Raw genomic sequence first — 19460 nt, 5'->3', positions numbered from 1 at the left:
GTTGGGTAAATGTTTTTTTCTCAAAGATCACAGGATCTTTGTCTTTGTCATAGGATCTTTTTGTCTTTTATTTTTGTCATTTTTTAATTTACTAATTATGAAAGTTCTGGCCTAGATTTTTGAAATTTAATGTTAATCATCTCTATGTATTCCTTTATGGAGACTGAAGTATTTCACATATTTCACAATATTTAACCATTTACAAAGATGTATCTATATTAGGTTGTCCTCCTTTTCATTAGATCATGGTAAATTTTTCTTATTGGGATAATTATGGAATACTTATATGTGAAGGGACCCTGTAACATTTTACACTGGCTAAAATATTGAGATGAGATGCAGTTACTTTTACCATTCTTCTCAAATATAGCTGGTTAAATAATTACCAAATTTATTCAAAATACAGATCAAAGACAAAAAGCAACATAGTTTTCTAAGAATTCACTAGGATTTAAGGAATCAGCTCTTGCACTGCCCATCTTTGCAGTTTTGAAAAAGAAATTGCTTAACTGAGAGGTAATATTCTAAAGCTTTCGAAGTAGTAGAATTAGATAATGAGATGCTCTGAGTAAATTAATTGGCTATTCCATGGATAAGAATAATATTTTTAATTATTTATGTTCCTAATTAGTATAAAAATGTACTCATCAGAGAGTTTGGAACAAACTACATGTAAATTTCAAAGAGTAAATGATAAATGTATAAATGCAGTTGCTCAGGATTATATGTACCTTTAAAAATATACTAATAAAGATTATTGTTCAAAAATTACCTTGTTCTATTCCATTTTTAAAAAATAAGAGGTTTTTCTAAAATTGCCTTGAGATCTTACTCTAAAGTTTTCATGTTCAAGAATGCATATAATGTTCCTTTATGTAATATTCGCTTATGTTTTTTCCAGTATTTTCATGCTTTTATTTTAAAAATAAAGATTTTTTTATCCATTTGTAATATACTTGATTTATGAAATGAAAATCTAATTTGTTTATTTTCTTAATGGTTGATTAGTTGTAGCAGCATTGTATATTGAGTAATACATTCTTTCCCCAGTAACTTGAAATCCCACATTAAATTATATGCTACATGATTATATTCCTTTTGGAATATAACTCCATGATAGCAGGAACCTTGGTCTTATTTGCTGCTTTATTTCCAGCATTTAGAAGAATGCCTAGTGTGTATGTGTTCAATAGATACTTGTTGCATGAATGAATAAATGATTGAATGAATTGGTATGTTAAATTCTTAAATGTGCTTGGGTTTGGAATTTACGTTTGTTTCAGAATGTATAGGTAAATGTTTATATAATCTTATGCTAATGAAAAACTTTCTAAGTAGAAGCCCAAAGCAGATATTAATAAGAAAGAAATTCAACATCCATTTATGATAAAAACTCTCAACAAAGTGGGTATAGAGGGAACATACCTCAACATAATAAAAGCCATATATGACAAACCTACAGCAACATCATACACAACAGCAAAAATCTGAAAGCATTTCCTCAAAGATCAGGAAAAGGACAAGGATGTCCACTCTCACACTTCTTTTCAACATAGTATTGGAAGTCCTAGCTACAGCAATCAGACAAGAAAAGGAAATAAAAGGAATCCAAATTGGAAAGGAAGAAGTAAAACTGTCACTGTTTGCCAGTGACATGATACTATATATATAGAAAATCTTAAAGACACCACCAATAAACTACTAGAATAAATGAATTCAGTAAGTTGCAGGATACAAAATTAATATAAGGAAATCTGTTGAATTTTATACACTAAAAACAAACTATCAGAAAGAAAACAGTCCATTTACAATCGCATCAAAAAGAATAAAATACCTAGGACTAAATCTAACCAATCTTTTACAGAAGGTAAAAGACCTATACTCATTAAACTGACATTAATGAAAGAAATTGAAGACAACAAAACAAATGAAAAGATATACCATGCTCATGTATTGGAAGAATTAATACTATTAAAATGACCACAGATTCATTGTAATCCCTATCACAATACCAGTGACATTTTTCACAGAACTAGAACAAATTATTCTAAAATTTGTATGGAAACACAAAAGACCCCAAATAGCCAAAAGAATCCTGCAGAAGAAGAACAAAACTGGAGATATCATGCTCCCTGGCTTCAAACTATACTACAAAGTTGCAGTAATCAAAACAGTATGGTGCTGGCACAAAAACAGACACACATTATCAATGGAATCAAAAATCAAGAGCCAAAAAAAAAAAGAACCAAGAGCCAGAAATAAACCCACATGTATGGTCAATTAATCTACAACAAGGAAGGCAAGAATGTACAATGGGGAAAGACAGCCTCTTCAATAAATGGTGAACAGCTAGATGCAAAAGAATCAAACTGGACTACTTTCTCACAGCACATACAAAAATAAACTCAAAATCGATTAAAGACTTAAATGTAAGACCCCAAACCATAAAACTCCTGGAAGAAAACATAGGCAGTATGCTCTTTGACATCAGTCTTAGCAATGTTTTTATGGATATGTCTCCTTAGGCAAGGGAAACAAAATCAAAAATGAACAAATGGGACTACATCAAACTAAAAAGCTTTTTCATGGCAAAGGAAACTAACAACAGAACAAAAGGCAACCTCCTGAATGGGAGAAGATATTTGCAAACAATATATCTAATAATAGGTTAATATCCAAAATATACAAAAAAAAACTCATAGTACTCAACACCAAAAAAAAAACAAAACAAAACAAAAATTGGGCAGAGGACCTGAATAGACATTTTTCCAAAGAAGACATATGGATGGTCAACAGACATATGAAGAGATGCTCAACATCACTAATATCAGGGAAAACTACAGGATATCACCTCACATCTGTCAAAATGTTTATTATAAAAAAAACAACAAATAGCAAGTGTTGGTGAGCATGTGGAGCAAAGAGAACCCTTGAGCACTACTGGTATGAAAGCAAATTGGTACAGATACCATGGAACACATTATGGAGGTTTCTCAAAAAAACTAAAAATAGAACTACCATAGGTTGCTGCAATTTTACTTCTGGGTATTTTTGTGGAGGAAACAAAAACATTAATTCAAAAGGTATAGGCAACCCTATTTTCAGTCCAGCATTATTTATGATAGCCAGGACATGGATGCAACCTAAGTGTCTATCAACAGATGAATGGATAAAGAAGATGTGGCATATATAGTCGATGGAATATTACTTAGCCATAAAAAGGATGAAATGTTGCCATTTGTGACAACATGGATAGATCTAGAGAGTATTATGCTAAGTGAAATAAGGCAGACAGAGAAAGACAAATGCCATGTCATTTCACTTATATGTGAAATCTAAAAAACAAAACAAACATAACAAAGCAGAAACAGAGGCACAGATACAGAGAACAAAAAGGTAGGTTTGTGGGGGGATGGGTGAAATAGATGAGGGAGATTAAGAGGTACAAACTTCCCATTAGAAAATTAATAAGTTACAGGATGTAATGTATAACATAGGGAATATAGTAAATAATGTTTAATAACAATATAGTGATAGGTGGTAACTAGATTTATCATGATCATTTTGTGATGTATTAAAATATCGAATCATGTTGTACACCTGAAATGCCATATTGTAAGTCAGTTATACTTCAATTAAAAAAATACATTAATAGGAAAGGATTAATAGATTGTATGATTAAAAGAAAAAAAATCATAAGTAAAGCCAAAAGACAAACTGGTGAAGATCTTTTCAAAATAGTATAAAGAATTACTTTTTTTAATACGGGAAGAGACTAAAGGCATGAAAAAGCAATTCACAAAAGAAGAAATACAATAATTAATAAACACCATCTTTTTAAAAAATTTGCTAATGATGAAAGACTATAGGTTAAAAACTAAGAATTTCACCTACCATATTAACAAAAGTTAAAAAGCAGTAATATTCCTGCAATTTTAAAGATATGGGAAGGTACTCACACACACACACGAACACACACACACATTCTTTGACCTAGTTATTCTGTCTCTAAGAATTTATCCTAAAGGTGTTATGGATAAGATAACAAATATATATGTACAACAATGTTTATCACATTTTTATTTATAATGGGGGTTAAAAAGAAAAAAAATGTCTAAAAATTCAATAATGTGGACTAGGTGAAATAAATTATGGTACACCTATACTGTAAAACAACAGGCAGTCATTAAAAATATGATGAAATTTTTCATCTGTTCAGTTGGAATGGTTTACAAAATATTGTGGGACAAAATCAGATCACAAATCAATATGTAGAGTATAATTCACTTTAAAAAAATGATTTTACATGTTATGTGTTGAAAAAACTAAGGAAAATTAAGCACTAAACATTAAGAATAGTTATCTATGAGTAATAGAAGATAAATGATTTTTACTTTATTTCTGTGCTAGATTAACTAATAGTTGGAAAGTGTTAAGTTTCCTTTTGATAAACAGATAAGAATGCTAAGTGATGATCACATCAGTATTTGTTACATTGTCATTTGATTCTTGAGTTTTAAATTTATTAAAATCCAAACCAATGAGTTTCATCCATAAAACCTTAAGTTTTAAAGTTAACATATTATATATTTAAGCTTAGTCTTATATGAATTACCATAAATTTTTAATTAACTACATCCAAACTTATGACAGTTTATACTTAGCCTTCCAGTGACTAGTACAGAAGTAGAACACAGAAAGTGCTGGGAAAACATTATTGGAAAGAATATAACATAGCCACTCATCAGAAAAGGAAGGATTTATTTGTCCCCTGTGGTCCAAGGTAGGAAAAAAAAAAAAAAAAAAGGCTTAGTTCTTAGAAAAGAGAAAATTAGAACCATGATCAGGTATTCTTGAGCAAGTCATTTGTGAGTATACATATGTCATTTTGGCAGAAAAGAAAGAATCCTAATAATGATAGGTGGCAAGTATGGTGCTAGCCTTACAATATGTGCTATTTAATATTCACAGAAATCCTAAGAAAAGGATTCTTGTTTCTGCTTTGCCAGAGGAAATTGAGGTGCCACTCCCATAGACCTGAAAAAGATTTTGCGTAGAACAGGCATCTGCATTCAAAACAAGCACTAATGATTCTGATGTTGGTTTTTCCTGAGTCATACTCTGAGAAACACTGTACTAAACCATGCTGAAAATATACACATGTTCACATGCACTTTCTCTGGCATTCACATTTTCTAATATAGAAAAAGCTTTGATTGTATTTGAGTAATAACACCATTTCTTTTGTTTAGCTTTTGTTTATTTTTGATCTAGCCATACTTGTGTGTAACTCATCTCTGGGAAGAAAATAAAATATTTGCCCTAAGTATTCATTTCACAAAGAATAGAATACTCTAGTTTAAAAAACATTTTTTGATTTTATTATATCATTATTAATTTTATAGCATTTTATCTTAAATATTATTACATGTATTTATTTTCTTTTTTATAATTAACAAAATCATAGGAAATAAGTAGGAATATTACATATTAAATATAAGGAAATTGACATACAATAAATTTTAATTAATATAACTTCTCTTTCTTGTAATAGCAATATTTATTAAAATGATTGTTAAATAGCACAAAATGCTAAAAAAGGTTTATAAAGGCTTTTAATTTTTAAATTTATTTTACATGTTCGGTTACAAATTTAAATAAATACTAAGGTTCTTTATGTTTGATAAATGCGCATGTGTTTGACCTTAGGTGGAATACCATTGAAAAACAAAAATGAGAAGCCTATATTCTTTTGGGACTGCCTCCCAAATAAGTTTTTAGGTAAGGCTAAATATCTGAGTACAATTTGTAATTTAACAGGTGAGAGTCTTTGATCCTCCACAGAGATAGTCTTCAGTTTTGTAAATGTAACTAAAACTCATTTAAGGTAACTTGCTAAAAAGGAAGTGATCACACACATTGCTCTGAAGTTTTTAAGTGTCTTATGTGTATGTGTAATGTTTGGATATAGAACTACTGTAAGTTCCCAGTGTTTAAATAAAATTTTCTGAAAAACCTTGCCACAGTGTCTGATACTCTATGCCAAATATACCATTGGCTTAAGATATTTGATATTTAAATAATCTTGGAGAAAATGCATTACATTTTCATTAGTCATTAAGCCTTTAGCAAGAATAAGCTTAGGAGATTTGTAGAGAATTCCTTAGATTATGTAACGCCTTATTTTTTCCTGGCCTCTTCCTACACACCTGCTGTATGACTCCTTCCTTTAAAAGTTCCTCTCTGCCTACCATCTGCCATCCCCAGGTCTTCTTTTACTCCCCCATAATTAATGCAGACTTCAGTATCTGGTTTTCATTCTTATCACATGCCATTGATTTAAATGTCAATGTGAATGGCCTCTCTAATACTCTGGTCTGGACTCATTTCTTTGATTCCCTCAAGTCCAGTGACCTTTATCTCCATTACACGTCTGCTATTCACCACTGTAGCTGCACTCTGGGCGCCCATAGTTAGAACCACTCCATCTCCAAACTCATACTCAGATATCCACTCTCTGAACATATGCTTCCTCTATCCAAAATTCTGACCCTTTTTGTACTACCATTCCTGAATATCACCTTCAACACTTCTAATTTCTTGATTATTCCAATCTATCATCTTCTATATTTACCAATGAATCCCATAACCACAAATGCCACTACATATTTTTGATCTTTACCTTCAATTGCACCTCAACATTGTTTACCTGTCTTCAGCGCTCTCTGCAAATTTCCCACAGATACCATATGAAAACTTTAGTCCTAAAGCCCCTTACCACACTTTTCACAGAGACTCCCTTCCTCTTACAGTGGTTGTTTTCTTATTTCACCTATTCTTACCTTTGTTCCATTCCTCCACCTACACTCTAGATTCATTCCATTCCCTCATTCCTCCTCAGGGAACTCACAATATCTTTTCATTGTTTCTGAGATCCACCTGGCTGCCTAAATCGATAACTGGCATCACCATTTTTATTTCTCATCTCACACCCTCTACAATCCATCAGTTCTCCCTATTCTCTGAAGTATGTGCACGTCTCTTCATGGTTCCTCCCTATCTTAATTGTGGCTCTCATCAACATTTCCTGTAAAAGGCTATGAACAGGTCCCTCTGCTTCTATTTTTGCCTTGTCTGCTGCCTGTACCTCTCCTCAATCCATTTTCCACATTAGTCACCTAAGTGATTATTTTTTAGATACACATAAGATCTTATCATACCCTACCTACAGTCCTTCAGCATCTCTCCACATGCTTATAAGGGAGATAAAAGGCTCTTCATTCTTCTTTAGCCTAATATTGAACCACTACCCAAGCAGTTTCTCATATTTTGTGTTTCTGCAGTATTGAATTACTGATAGTTTTTGGTATTGACTTCTGTTTTATTTCTATATGCCTTTGGACATGTCCTTCTGCCTGCAAGGAATATCCCTGTCTAACTTGGTAAACTCCTTTCTATCCTTGAAAATCCTCCTTAGGCATTACCTCCCCTGCAAACTCTTCCATGATCCTTCCTCTCCTCCTTTCCACCCAGACAGAATTCTTTCCTTGTACTACTTCTATTCCATGTAAATACTTCTGCCACATATACTACCCTCTATTGTACTTACAGGTTTATAGGTACTCTTAGACTATTGTTCTCGTCTTACTAGTTGTGCCTCAGTCATGCAAGTCGTATCTCAGTTTGGTTTTTATATCCTCAGTGCCTGGCATATAATAGGCATAGACTTTCAAAAATTTTTTTTTTTTTTTTTTCTGAACTAAGCTGAGTGGAGCCAAATCGCTATTATAGCTTTTCATGCATTGTTTCAATGATTATCTGTATTTGGGGGTGTGTATATGTGTATCTTCCATAAAATGCTTTGTAGATGTTTGTGGAATAATAAGAGGAAGAATACTGACAGGAGGTTGGTAAGGAGATCATTTGGTAAACACTAGGTAATGCTACCTCTTCAGCTTTTCCCAACTCCCAGGCTTTCAGTAGAACTACACAGGCACACCATGAATGCCTTTATCTTAACAATTAGCTATTGAATTGGAATTGTCTCTGTAACTGCACCCTAACTAGACAGTATCTACCATGAGAACCAGAAACCAGTTTGTGTGCGTGTTACTTGTGCTCATACAAGGTTACTTGTGATCATACAAGGTTTTATTAACTAAATGTAAGGTATTGTGAAGGTAAAGTTAAATAAGCTAAGAAAATACAATTGTAAATAAAACCTCTACTTACAAGTAGTAAGACACATTTAACTCTTAATTATTATCCTTCTAATTGGGAACTGGGATTCCTATTTCCACTTTTGTATTTTCCTTGATACAGTCTCCAAACCTTTTTTTTTTGAACCAAAGTAAATATTTATTTACAATGAGAAAAACAATGCAATGACAACAAATTAAAAATTTTAAAAAGCTGACAAATACCACAAACATCAAAAAATCCAAAAAAATATTTTAAATTAACTGCCTGTATTTTTAGTTTTTTGATTGCCTCTTCATTTGAAAACAATTTTATAGTGCATTTTCTTGTGAGAGTAAATAATTTGGTATTTTCTCCAGGATAGGCAATCAAAATTTATTTTTATTATTGAAAGTTTAGAAAAGTTAATTTCAGTAACAACTTGTAGTGTCAATTTTTAGTGTTGTTAAATTTGGGGAAACTTGTCATGAGTTTCTTATGTGAGCTCAATGATTTCAGGGCATTTCAAGTTTTCTTGGGCAGTGTAATTAGTATTTAAATTGCTCACTAACCTGTTGTTAAGCTCTTTTTGTAGATGTATATTATAAGTTCTGGATTATCCTTGTAGATGCCAATATTTCTTACCAAATCAACAAGAGATTTTTTAAAATTTCAATGTGTTTATATAATTTATTCTTCTTCATCAATTATCCAAAAAATTAGGAGTCTGCTTATTAACTATATTTAAAATGTATTTATACCTTGAAGTAGATTACTGATTTTGGTTTTATTTGAAAAAAATTTTTTTCTTCCATCTCACTTTTTTATCATAATTTCTATTGATTTCATTTAGTAATATGTAAAAACTAATTTTATTGTATGATGTATATATAATTGTATATGTTACATTGTTAAACATATTCCTCAAGAAGAAAACTTCTGTTTTGACTAGATTAATGAGAACTGAATCCTACACCTACAATTTTTTACATCTGGGGGTTGAAAGGATTTACTGACTTCATTATCCACAGACTTCTGGTGCTTCATGCCATAGGACATGTTCTTATCATGACACCTCCTCTGACCTGCACTTTAGTCTCTGAAGCCAGGTGAGCTGTCTCAGTGGAAGGTAAGAATGTTGCTGGAAGCCTTTTCTACACCTAAATAGCAATAACTTGACTATGCATGGAAGTGATTGTGAAACTCCACACCTTTTAAAATGGTAAATCCTACTATATTACTGTCCCACTTAAACACTTCAATGCTTCCCATTGCTCTTAAAATAAAATTCAGTCTCCTTACTGGAGCCTACAAAAAACTGTAGGATTTCAGCTTTTCCTGTCTCTCCAAACTCATCTTCAGCATTCTCTTCTTGCTTTCTATTCAACCATACTGGTCTTAATCAGTTTCTGAAATATGCTAAACTTTTTCTCACCCCAGGACATTAATACCTACAGTTCCCTTTCCCTAAATACCTTTTTCCTATTCTATATCAGCATTCAGCCCTAGCTTAGATGATCCCTTTTCAAAGAGGCATTTCATCTTCAGTTATCCCATTCCAGTCAAGCTTTCTTTGCCTTTACACAGCCTCCTTTGCAGTACTTGCCTTTTGAGTCCTCTTTCTAAATACTTTTTTCTGGAATGGGTTTTCTTAATCAGCATCCCTTTCCTAATGTTCCAATTTATCTATAACGTGTATGTATATGTTATATATGTATGGGTACATATTTTTTTGTGTGTGTACATAAAAAAGCTGTTTGAAAACCTCAACTTAAATATTCTTTTATAATCTCATATTTACAAGTCCCAGTTTGAACTCATCATTTCCCTCCTTAAACCTGTTCTGCCTCTTGTGTTCCCTATCTTATGTCATCACCACCTATTCACTTGTTCACCCAACTCAGAAACCCCGAGTCACCCTAGATTCTCTTCTTATTCACTCCTTCCACCCAGTCTGTCACAAAACTATTGATTTCACTTCAGCAGCATCTCTCAGATCTATCTCTTCTTCTTTGGTACTTATCTCAGACATCATTATTTTTTATTGGAGTTATTGCAGATACCCCCAGGGAAGCCTTCTGTGGCCTGTTTAATATTGCTATATCTTACACCCCACACACACAATCTGCCCTCCATAGTACTGTGAGAACGACCCTTCCAATATTCAAAAAGATAAGTTATGAAAGATTCAAACTTTTGATTCATGTCCACTTCTTCTGTTTCCTTTCCACACTGTTTGCCCTACTCCAACTACTGTACGCCAGACAAGTTTTCTTTTCCCTTTGCACCGTCTCTTCTTCCTTGCCTTCTTCCTCCAGCCAGCTGGAAGAAACCAAGCATAAGCTGTTCCGAAAACGGCTCTAACATTCCAAGCCTAAGGGTCAGTTTAGGCATTCCTTACACTATGCTCCCAACTTAAATCTACTCCCCTATCGCAATACTTAGCACAGCCCACAGAATTTGTTCACCAGCCCAGGGGCCCACCGGATTGTGAGCCCTGTAATTACACCCGTGTTCACCCGTGTTCCGCCTCCACGTCCCCCTAGTATAGTGGTAGTACCAAGTGGGCACTCTCAAAAATAACAGTGAAAAATTGAGTAAAAGAATAAAAGTGAAAATTAAAAATAAAGGATTCGGATTCAGATGGAGTCGCCTCAACGAATTTTGTTCCTTTCAGGACGGCAGTCTGTGTGCGATATGTATTCCTGTCAGAAGTTAACCATTTCCCTTATTCCATAACAGCCCGAATCCTAGCACCACTTAGACTCAGGCCAGGGACAGCTGCCAGCGCCTGCGGGATCCGCCGGCAGCTCCGACGCGGGAGGGGCTCAGTCGTCAGCTCACCGGAGGCCTCGCTCATAGAGGCTGCATAGCTCACAGACGCTGCCTGGAGTCCGCCGCCCGGCAGCGCGCAGACGTCTCGTCTCGCGCCTCCCCGTGTCGGGCAAGCAGGACCGCCGGCTGGGGTCCCAAAGGCACCTCGGCGAAGCCTCCGCACCACGCGCGGCTCCCGAGAGGCTGCGCCCGCCCCTCGCGCCCTGCACATCCCGAGAAACGCACGCCGCCAGTTTAACGGTTCTGCTCCCGCCGGGCTGCGCCGCGCTCTGGGCCCCAGGCGCCCGAGGCCCCGCCCCGCGCCCGCCCAACGCCCCTGGGAGCCGCCGTCTGCCCCGCCCTCGTCGCCGCCACCCTGGGCCTGGAGCGGACTCGCGGCTGCAGCTGTTCACGGACGGGCAGCCGGGCGCTCGGCCGCCGCGTCTAGGGCTGAGCGCCGCGACGCGGCTGCTTGTCCCGAAATCCTCCCGGATCTTTAGGCGGTAGGTGGCCGGGGATGACGAGCCATACGGGGACAGAAGTCAGGTCCCGGGGTGTGAGGAGGCCAGTGGACGCCGTCTCCGAGGGAGGAAACGGGGGAAGTTGAGGTGAGGGAGAGAACCTCTGGGGTCAGTCGGCGCAAATCAGGCAGGGCCTCCACAGGGTCCCCAAGGTGGTTCTTAGAGTGTGAAGGGAGCGAGCAGGTCGGAAGGAAAGGGGTGGGGGCCGGTGTGGAAAACCGGGCGAGGGGCCAGTGGCCAAGGGAATTACACTGCTGAAGGGATATTGATAAAACAAAAACAAAACAAACACATAAAAAGCCCGAAAAGGAAGTGCACATCGCCCGCTGTCCCAGGACCTGGTCCTAGGTAGTGGGATGGTTTGAAGACTGTTTCCCATGCCCTAGAATCATCCTTACTAATTTTGGGCAACAGTTTGTTTTTGTTTTTGAGATTACTGTAGTTGTTTTTATTAATAATAAATTAAATTCAATAAGAAAAGAAAACCCCGTAAGAATAAAGAAGCAAAAGACATGTGTGGTCACTTCACAGAAGGAAAGCAAATGGTTAATGAACGTATTTGAAGATGTTCTATGCAACTTGTATGTAAAGGTATTCTGTTTTACAAAAGTTGACATATAACATTATAATAGTTTCAGGTGTACAACATATTTGTATCAAAATTTTATAATTGCTGATATTTTAGCAGAACTAAAAAAAAAAAAAACCTGAAAAAGGACAGTTACATCAGTTATGACAACCACCAACACCCATTACCTGGACAGTTTTATCCCACCTCAATGTTAAATTGTGCTTGTATTGAAAGATGCTTCACAGAGAAAACAAAAATTTTGGGTCAGAAAGCATGAAATGGAAAAATATAAGGGGACACTCTAGGCTTATAACTTTTTGATATTTTAGTTTTAATTTTTCCTGCATATGGCAACACGATTTGTGGAGTATAAAGTGTCTTTCATCATGTAAGTCATAATTAGTTTATCCTGTACTCCTCTATATTTCCTTTATGTTATTTTTCATCTATCAGGTTATCAGTTTCTGCTGTTTACTTACAAGCAGCATTTGGCTTTAAGGAATCCTAACTTTGTAAAAGAGATATTTTGAAGTTGAAAATTAAGATTAAATCCTATCTGGTATAATCCTATATGGGAAATATACATGAGGTAAATGAAAGCATGGTCTTTTCACTTCTTCTCTCAGCTTATTTCTTTAATTTTATATGCTTTTATTTCTTAATTGCAGCAGAACCATCAGCAGTTTCTAAAGAAATCTAGAATTTAAGTTGTAAATTTTAAGTATAATATTCAGCTTTTAAGTATAATACATATTATGTTTCATATATCTAATCCATTCTGTGGATTAGAATGGCAGTGTACCATGTCTGCAGAGTGAGGAAAGCATAGTAATCCCACAATTTATTTAGTAGTTGAAGAAAAATTGAAAATTGAGGAAATGAAAATTATTAGCATACACCACTTTATTCAGCAAGGTTTTATACATAAATGTTCCTTCTCATAATTAATTTTTTTTCCATACAAATAGTGTCCACATGGAATAGTGGAGAGTGAGGTGTCTTTACTTACCAAACACACAAGTTTAGAGACAAGGGCGTGAACTTTATAGTCGGAACCTCATTTCTACCAATTACTAACCGTGTGAACTTGAGCACATCTCTTATTTTTCTTAGCCTCAGGTTTCTCATCTGTAAAGTAGCTAATAATGATTTTCTACAACAGTTAATGTATGGCTCAAAATTAAATGAGATAGTATATGTAAAGCATTTAACATGTAGTAGGATCTCAAAAAATGGAGTTTTAATTAAAAAAGAATAGGATATATTGGGTAAAGAAAATTTGCCCCAATTGATCAGTATATATACTTATCTCATGGTACTATATTTTAGAAAATTTTAGGTTAATTTGTAATTTCAGAATTGGTGGGCCCTTATATTTAGTTTGATATATTTTTTTAAACAAACAACCTAAGATATAGTTAGTATTCTAGATGAAGAATAGCACTTACACAGGTTTCCTGACTTGCAAACCAGTGTTCTGTTCATACCACTTGGCATTTTAAGATGATTTGTGTAAACTTGAAAAACAACTTTAGTTAGTAACCATTTCTTAGCATGTGTTAATATAATGAATTTTTGAGACATTGGATCAAAATGTCCTTTAAAAATATTTATACCACAAAACTATATATTTACATTTCAAAGACAACTTTATGACAGGCCCACTACTTGCTACCCAATGTTGTAGGTAGGGTTATGTTTTTTTTGCAACTGTTCTTTGTAACACTTGATATCATAAATGCCTAACCTAGGTAGCTTCAAAGGAAAGGAGTTCTACATTCAATGAGTGAGCAGACATTAGAGTTTAAGATTGAAGTTATTTTATATGCTGACTGTGTCGTTCAGCTGTCTTTATTTGTAACCCAGAGAATTAGGCTTTGGTTTGTGGAGCCCTGTCCTTCATAGATTCTGATCCTAGATCAGTTTTACAATAATTGCTTATTATTGTATAAGGTAAATACTTTTCCATTAATAACACTGTTTAAGACATGATGCTGTTATATAGTATGCATCCCAAACTTATTCCCTATAATGTCACTGTCTCTATGCAGACATAGTTTACTTTAATAATTTCCTTAACTGATGTGGATTTATGTATCTGGGGACTTTGCTGTAGTTTTCATACTACAAATTGAAAGGGTAGGTGGTACTGAAAAATCTTTTCGTTTGTTTGCTTGTTTATTTACATGTGTTGTAAAATCATATAAGAGTTCTGTAACTCCCCAACTCTTGAAAACTGTGGATTTGCATTGAATACTGGGGATTTGCATTGCTCAGCAACTGGAAAGACTTTACAACCTACCAACTCGATTTCAGCTGAGCAATGAAAAATAAAAAAGTGTGTGCCAAAGTACTCTATTGTATTCTTTTCATATGGGAAACAGGATGGAAAATTACTACTACTAGTATTAGTGTCCTAATTAAAATGGCTAGGATAAACATTAAATAATGCAATATTAGACTGTTCTTTGGTCCATATTAAAATATTCCCTTCCACACAGAAAATATTCAATAAATATTTGAAGTGGGTTTTTTTGCTACATATGCTTATAACTTTTTTTTTTCCTATTATATCAAAGTAGTGCATTAGTTTTGTTTAGAAGGTTGTTAATCACTGTGCTGAAATACCAGTTAACATACACATTACAAATCTAGATGGGTGTTAACTTAGAGTACTGGCTTGCATCTCTCCGAATTTCAAGAAAAAGTAACTATTTTGTGCTTAGTTATCATTGCTAACTTTGAGAGATTGTTTATAAATTTATGATTTTAACACTTGAATTATGTCCAAGGGCATTTTTTTAAGATGAAAGCATTTCTTTGGAGCATAAAGAAAGTGATTAACCCTATTTTATACTTAGGGAAACAGTCACTTAGACCAACCTCTGCTTAAAATCATGGGTTACAATCAATTTCTGGATGAGCAAGTGCAAAATCAGGTGGAGTTTTACTTTTGACTTTGTCTTGATAGGTATCAAAATTTGGAAAGCTTTTGGTCCATTCAGGCATCAGAAGATTTTCATTAAATAGGAGGTATTTAAATTTATAGATTTATTTAGTAAAACTAATTATGTTGCAGCTACTAAGATACAAAGATAAATAAAGCCTAGTTTTTTTGGCTTAAACTAACTCACAGTCTAACCAATTAGGCATATAATAGATTTTTTGTATGATACATTTTAGAAAAATTAATAGGCAAAATATTGGGTTGGTCAAAAATTCATTCAGCTTTTTCATAAGAAGTCATGGAAAAACCCGAATGAACTTTTTGGCCAACCCAATACAATATGGACCACTGGAGGAAGAAAGAAGAATCATTATTGTTGCTACCACTATTGTTATTTTACTATCAACTATTTGTTAGGAACTAGAGAACTTCATGTGAACCAGTTTATTTAATGTTAGCGTTGAGACATGAGGATACTTTCCACGGAAGTAGAGGGAACTTGACCTTGGCTTTGAAGGATGAATAGCAATTTGGGAGAAGAGCAGCAGGGAGAGTGAGGGAACTCCAAACAGAGCACCTGAATATATATGATGAAACAAAATAACATTTATGAATTCAACAACTTATTGAACGTGTACTGTGTATTAGACACTGTGCTAGCCATTAGAGATATACCTGAGTGATAGAGCTATAATTTTATAGTCAGATAATAGGTATTTGAAACTAATGCAACACACTGGAAGAGGATACAGGGGTGATTTATGAGCACATAAGAAGGGTACTTAATGAAACTTGGACAGTTCTGCCTGTGTGGGAGGTGGAAAGAGAATATGGGGCTAGCTTGATCATAGCATCTTGTCCAAAAGCATGGGGATGAGCATACCCATCACTTTTTAGACTCATGACCTTGGGCAAGTTACCTGATTTCCCTAAGCCTTCTCTGTAAAATGAGGATAAAAAAATGATAAAATTAACATTTATTTAACTTTTACTATGTACCAGGCATTGTGCTAATGCTTTATACAGATTTTCTTTTTTAGTCTTCACATCAAACTTAGGAGATAGGGGTTATTGTTTTCCATAATTACATAACTAAGTGGTGGAGCTATGATAAGAACCTAGGTAGGCTGACCCAAGACCTGAGCTCTAGCTGTTAATAGTGCCTAATTTATAAAGTTGTTCTGAATATTAAATAATATGACATAGGTAAGTGGTTTACTGTGTATGACACATGGATGTTGGGTCCTGTTTCTGTTAATAATTCAGGAGGTGATGGGGTACTGAAGTTTTTTAAGCAGGTATGTGTGTAAGGAGATCACAGTTTGGAGACTATATTCACCCATTTGTTCAGCAGATGCTTGTTTTACACCTACTTTGGATCCAGTCCAAGTACTGAGTTAGTTGTAGGGGACACAGGAGGAATGAAAATATTGTTCCTCACTTTAAGAAGACTCTGTTCCTCACTTTTGCCTAGTATGGAAGACAAATCAGCCATTATAGTGTGGTATATAGTATAGTATAGTACAGTGTTCTCTAAGTGGCATGATAACGGCATATTCACTGTGTCCCAGGTACATAGGTACATAGGGAGAGGGAGTATTTAAATCAGTCTAGGTGTTCAGGGAGATGAATTAAGAACTACTGTGGGACTAAAAGAGTAGTAGTGGGAGTAAAGAAAATATATTTTAGAGATATTTTGGAAGTAGAATGGATAGGAATTAGAGACTGATTATGGTGTGGGGGCTCTAATATAGACAAATTTAAGGTGTCTTTAACTGAGGGTGATATGAGGGAGTTGGTGATGACTTAAGGAATACAGGAGGAGGGACATCTTTGGAGTCAAAGTAATGAATTTGATTTTTTTTTATAGTAATAGCATGTATTTAGCACTTGCCTTGTGCCAAGTAGTCTTTTTTTTCTTCTTAACATCTTTATTGGAGTATAATTGTTTTACATTGTTGTGTTAATTTCTGCTGTATAACAAAGTGAATCAGCTATACGTATACATATATCCCCGTATCCTCTCCCTCTTGCATCTCCCACCCACCCTCCCTATCCCACCCCTCTAGGGGGACACAAAGCACTAAGCTGATCTCCCTGTGCTATGCGGCTGCTTCCCACTAGCTATCTATTTTACATTTGGTAGTGTATATATGTGAATGCCACTCTCTCACTTTGTCCCAGCTTACCCTTCCCCCTCCCCGTGTCTTCAAGTCCGTTCTCTACATCTGCATCTTTATTCCTGTCCTGTCCCTAGGTTCTTCAGAACCTTTTTTTTAGATTCCATATATATGTGTTAGCATATGGTATTTTTCTCTTTCTGACTTACTTCACTCTGTATGACAGACTCTAGGTCTGTCCACCTCACCACAAATAACTCAATTTCATTTCTTTTTATGGCTGAGTAATATTCCATTGTATATATGTACCACATCTTCTTTATCTATTCATCTGTCGATGGGCGCTCAGGTTGCTTCCACGTCCTGGCTATTGTAAATAGTACTGCAATTTTGGATATGTTAAACTTGAGGTACCTATAGTAAAATATAAATGGAAATATCTTTTGGCAATTAGAAAGATAAAACTGGAATTTAAAAGAGAGGTAGATGCTGGATGTGTAAATTAGGGCATATTTATCATGCAGATAGGTATTTGCAATCATAAGAATAGATGAGAGTAGCTAAGAGGACCAAAGCCAAATTTGGACGAATCCCTAAGTTTATTTGGAGAAAAGTAGGAATCAGCTAAGGAAGTTAGAAGAGGCAGTCAAAGAAATAGGAAACAAAACTTAAAGAAAAGAGTCAGGAGAGTTAAGGGAGGATGTTATTTTAAATGCTTTGTTTTGTGTTTTCCACCTTAACTTATAAAATAGTTCTCTTCAAATGAATGTCGTGGTTATTTGTATATATGTTAAAGCAACTTGATTATCTTGTCTAGAAGATAAAATGTATTTTTCCCGCCTAAAGTATGGAACCTCAAGGTCTTTGAGACAATGGAAACCAAAAAATTGATTGGTAAACCACTTCAACCAGCAAGACCTGTTCGTCATCTGACTTCTCCTCCTGGTGAGTAATCTAGGGTACACATTTTAAAAAATTAATTGGTTAATGGCTAATTAGTATTTGAAAGGCCAAATAATATATAAATAATATGTATATACAATATCTAAGTAAATAAATATATAAATGGTGGATGTTTAAAAAATAATGAAAACCAATGATCTCCACTGTTTGAAGAATTTAGAAGTATTACCAAAGAGAAGGATTCTTTTTTTATTGAAATATAGTTGATTTACAATATTGTGTTAGTTTCAGGTATACAGTAATGATTCAGTTATATACATATATATATATATATATATCTTCAGATTATTTCCATTATAGGTTATTATAAGATTGAATATAGTTAATTGTGCTATACAGCAAATCTTTGTTGCTTATCTATTTTGTGTATAGTAGTTTGTATCTGTTAATCCCGTACTCCTAATTTATCCCTCTGCTCCTCCCTTTCCCATTTGGTAATCATAAGTTTATTTTCTATGTCTGTGAGTCTGTTTTATAATAGATTCATTTGTATTATTTTTTAGATTCCACATGTAAATGGTATCATATATTTATCTTTGTCTGATTTACTTCACTAAGTATAATATTTTCTAGGTCCATTCATGTTGCTGCAAATGGCACTATTTCATGCTTTTTTATGGCTAATATTCCATTGTGTATATATCACATCTTCTGTTGATGGGAACTTGGGTTGTTTCCATATCTTGGCTATTGTAAATAGTGCTGCTATGAACATTGGGATGCATGTATCTTTTTGAATTAGAAATTTTGTCTTTTCTGGATATATACCCAGGAGTGGGATTGCTAGATCATATGTTAACTCTATTTTTAGTTTTTAAGGAACCTCCATACTGTTTTCCATAATGGCTGCACCCATTTACATTCCCACCAACAGTGTAGGAGGGTTCCCTTTTCTCCACACCCTCTCCAGCAATTATTATTTGTAGGCTTTTTTTTTTTTTTTTTTTTGTGGTATGCGGGCCTCTCACTGCTGTGGCCTCTCCCATTGTGGAGTACAGGCTCCGGACGCGTAGACTCAGCGGCCATGGCTCATGGGCCCAGCCGTTCTGCAGCAAGTGGGATCCTCCCGGACCGGGGCACGAACCCGTGTCCCCTGCATCGGCAGGCGGACTCTCAACCACTGTGCCACCAAGGAAGCCCTATTTGTAGACTTTTTGATGATGGCCATTCTGACCTGTGTGAGATGATACCTCATTGTGGTTTTGACTTACATTAAGAAAATTCTTAATGGTCTACCAGACCAGCAAAGGTGGGAAGAACCTGTGTATTTTTTTTTGCCTGAGAGCAACTTGTGTATCTTTTTTTTTTCATGTCTCATTTTCATGGTTAACAACTGGCTTCTGCTC

At 35.0% G+C, this 19460-nt stretch overlaps 1 protein-coding gene across 1 annotated transcript in view; it reads left to right on the top strand.

Annotated features, from left to right (window-relative positions):
- Window positions 1-11351: 11351 nt before the first annotated feature.
- CUNH8orf88 (chromosome unknown C8orf88 homolog) overlaps window positions 11352-19460 on the top strand; it is a 42200-nt gene continuing 34091 nt past the window's right edge. The window contains exons 1-2 of the mRNA XM_027131377.1: window positions 11352-11495; window positions 17998-18096. Coding sequence (XP_026987178.1) covers window positions 18024-18096 — 73 coding nt within the window. The 5' untranslated portion in view covers window positions 11352-11495; window positions 17998-18023. The remainder of the gene's footprint in view (window positions 11496-17997; window positions 18097-19460) is intronic.

The sequence above is a fragment of the Aethalodelphis obliquidens genome, unplaced genomic scaffold, assembly GCF_003676395.1.
Source record: "Aethalodelphis obliquidens isolate GAN/ISIS:26980383/991018 unplaced genomic scaffold, ASM367639v1 scaffold39, whole genome shotgun sequence".
Classification (NCBI taxonomy): Eukaryota; Metazoa; Chordata; class Mammalia; order Artiodactyla; family Delphinidae; genus Aethalodelphis; species Aethalodelphis obliquidens.
The sequence above is the reverse complement of the archived record's forward strand: the minus strand, read 5'-3'. Positions and strand labels throughout refer to the sequence as shown.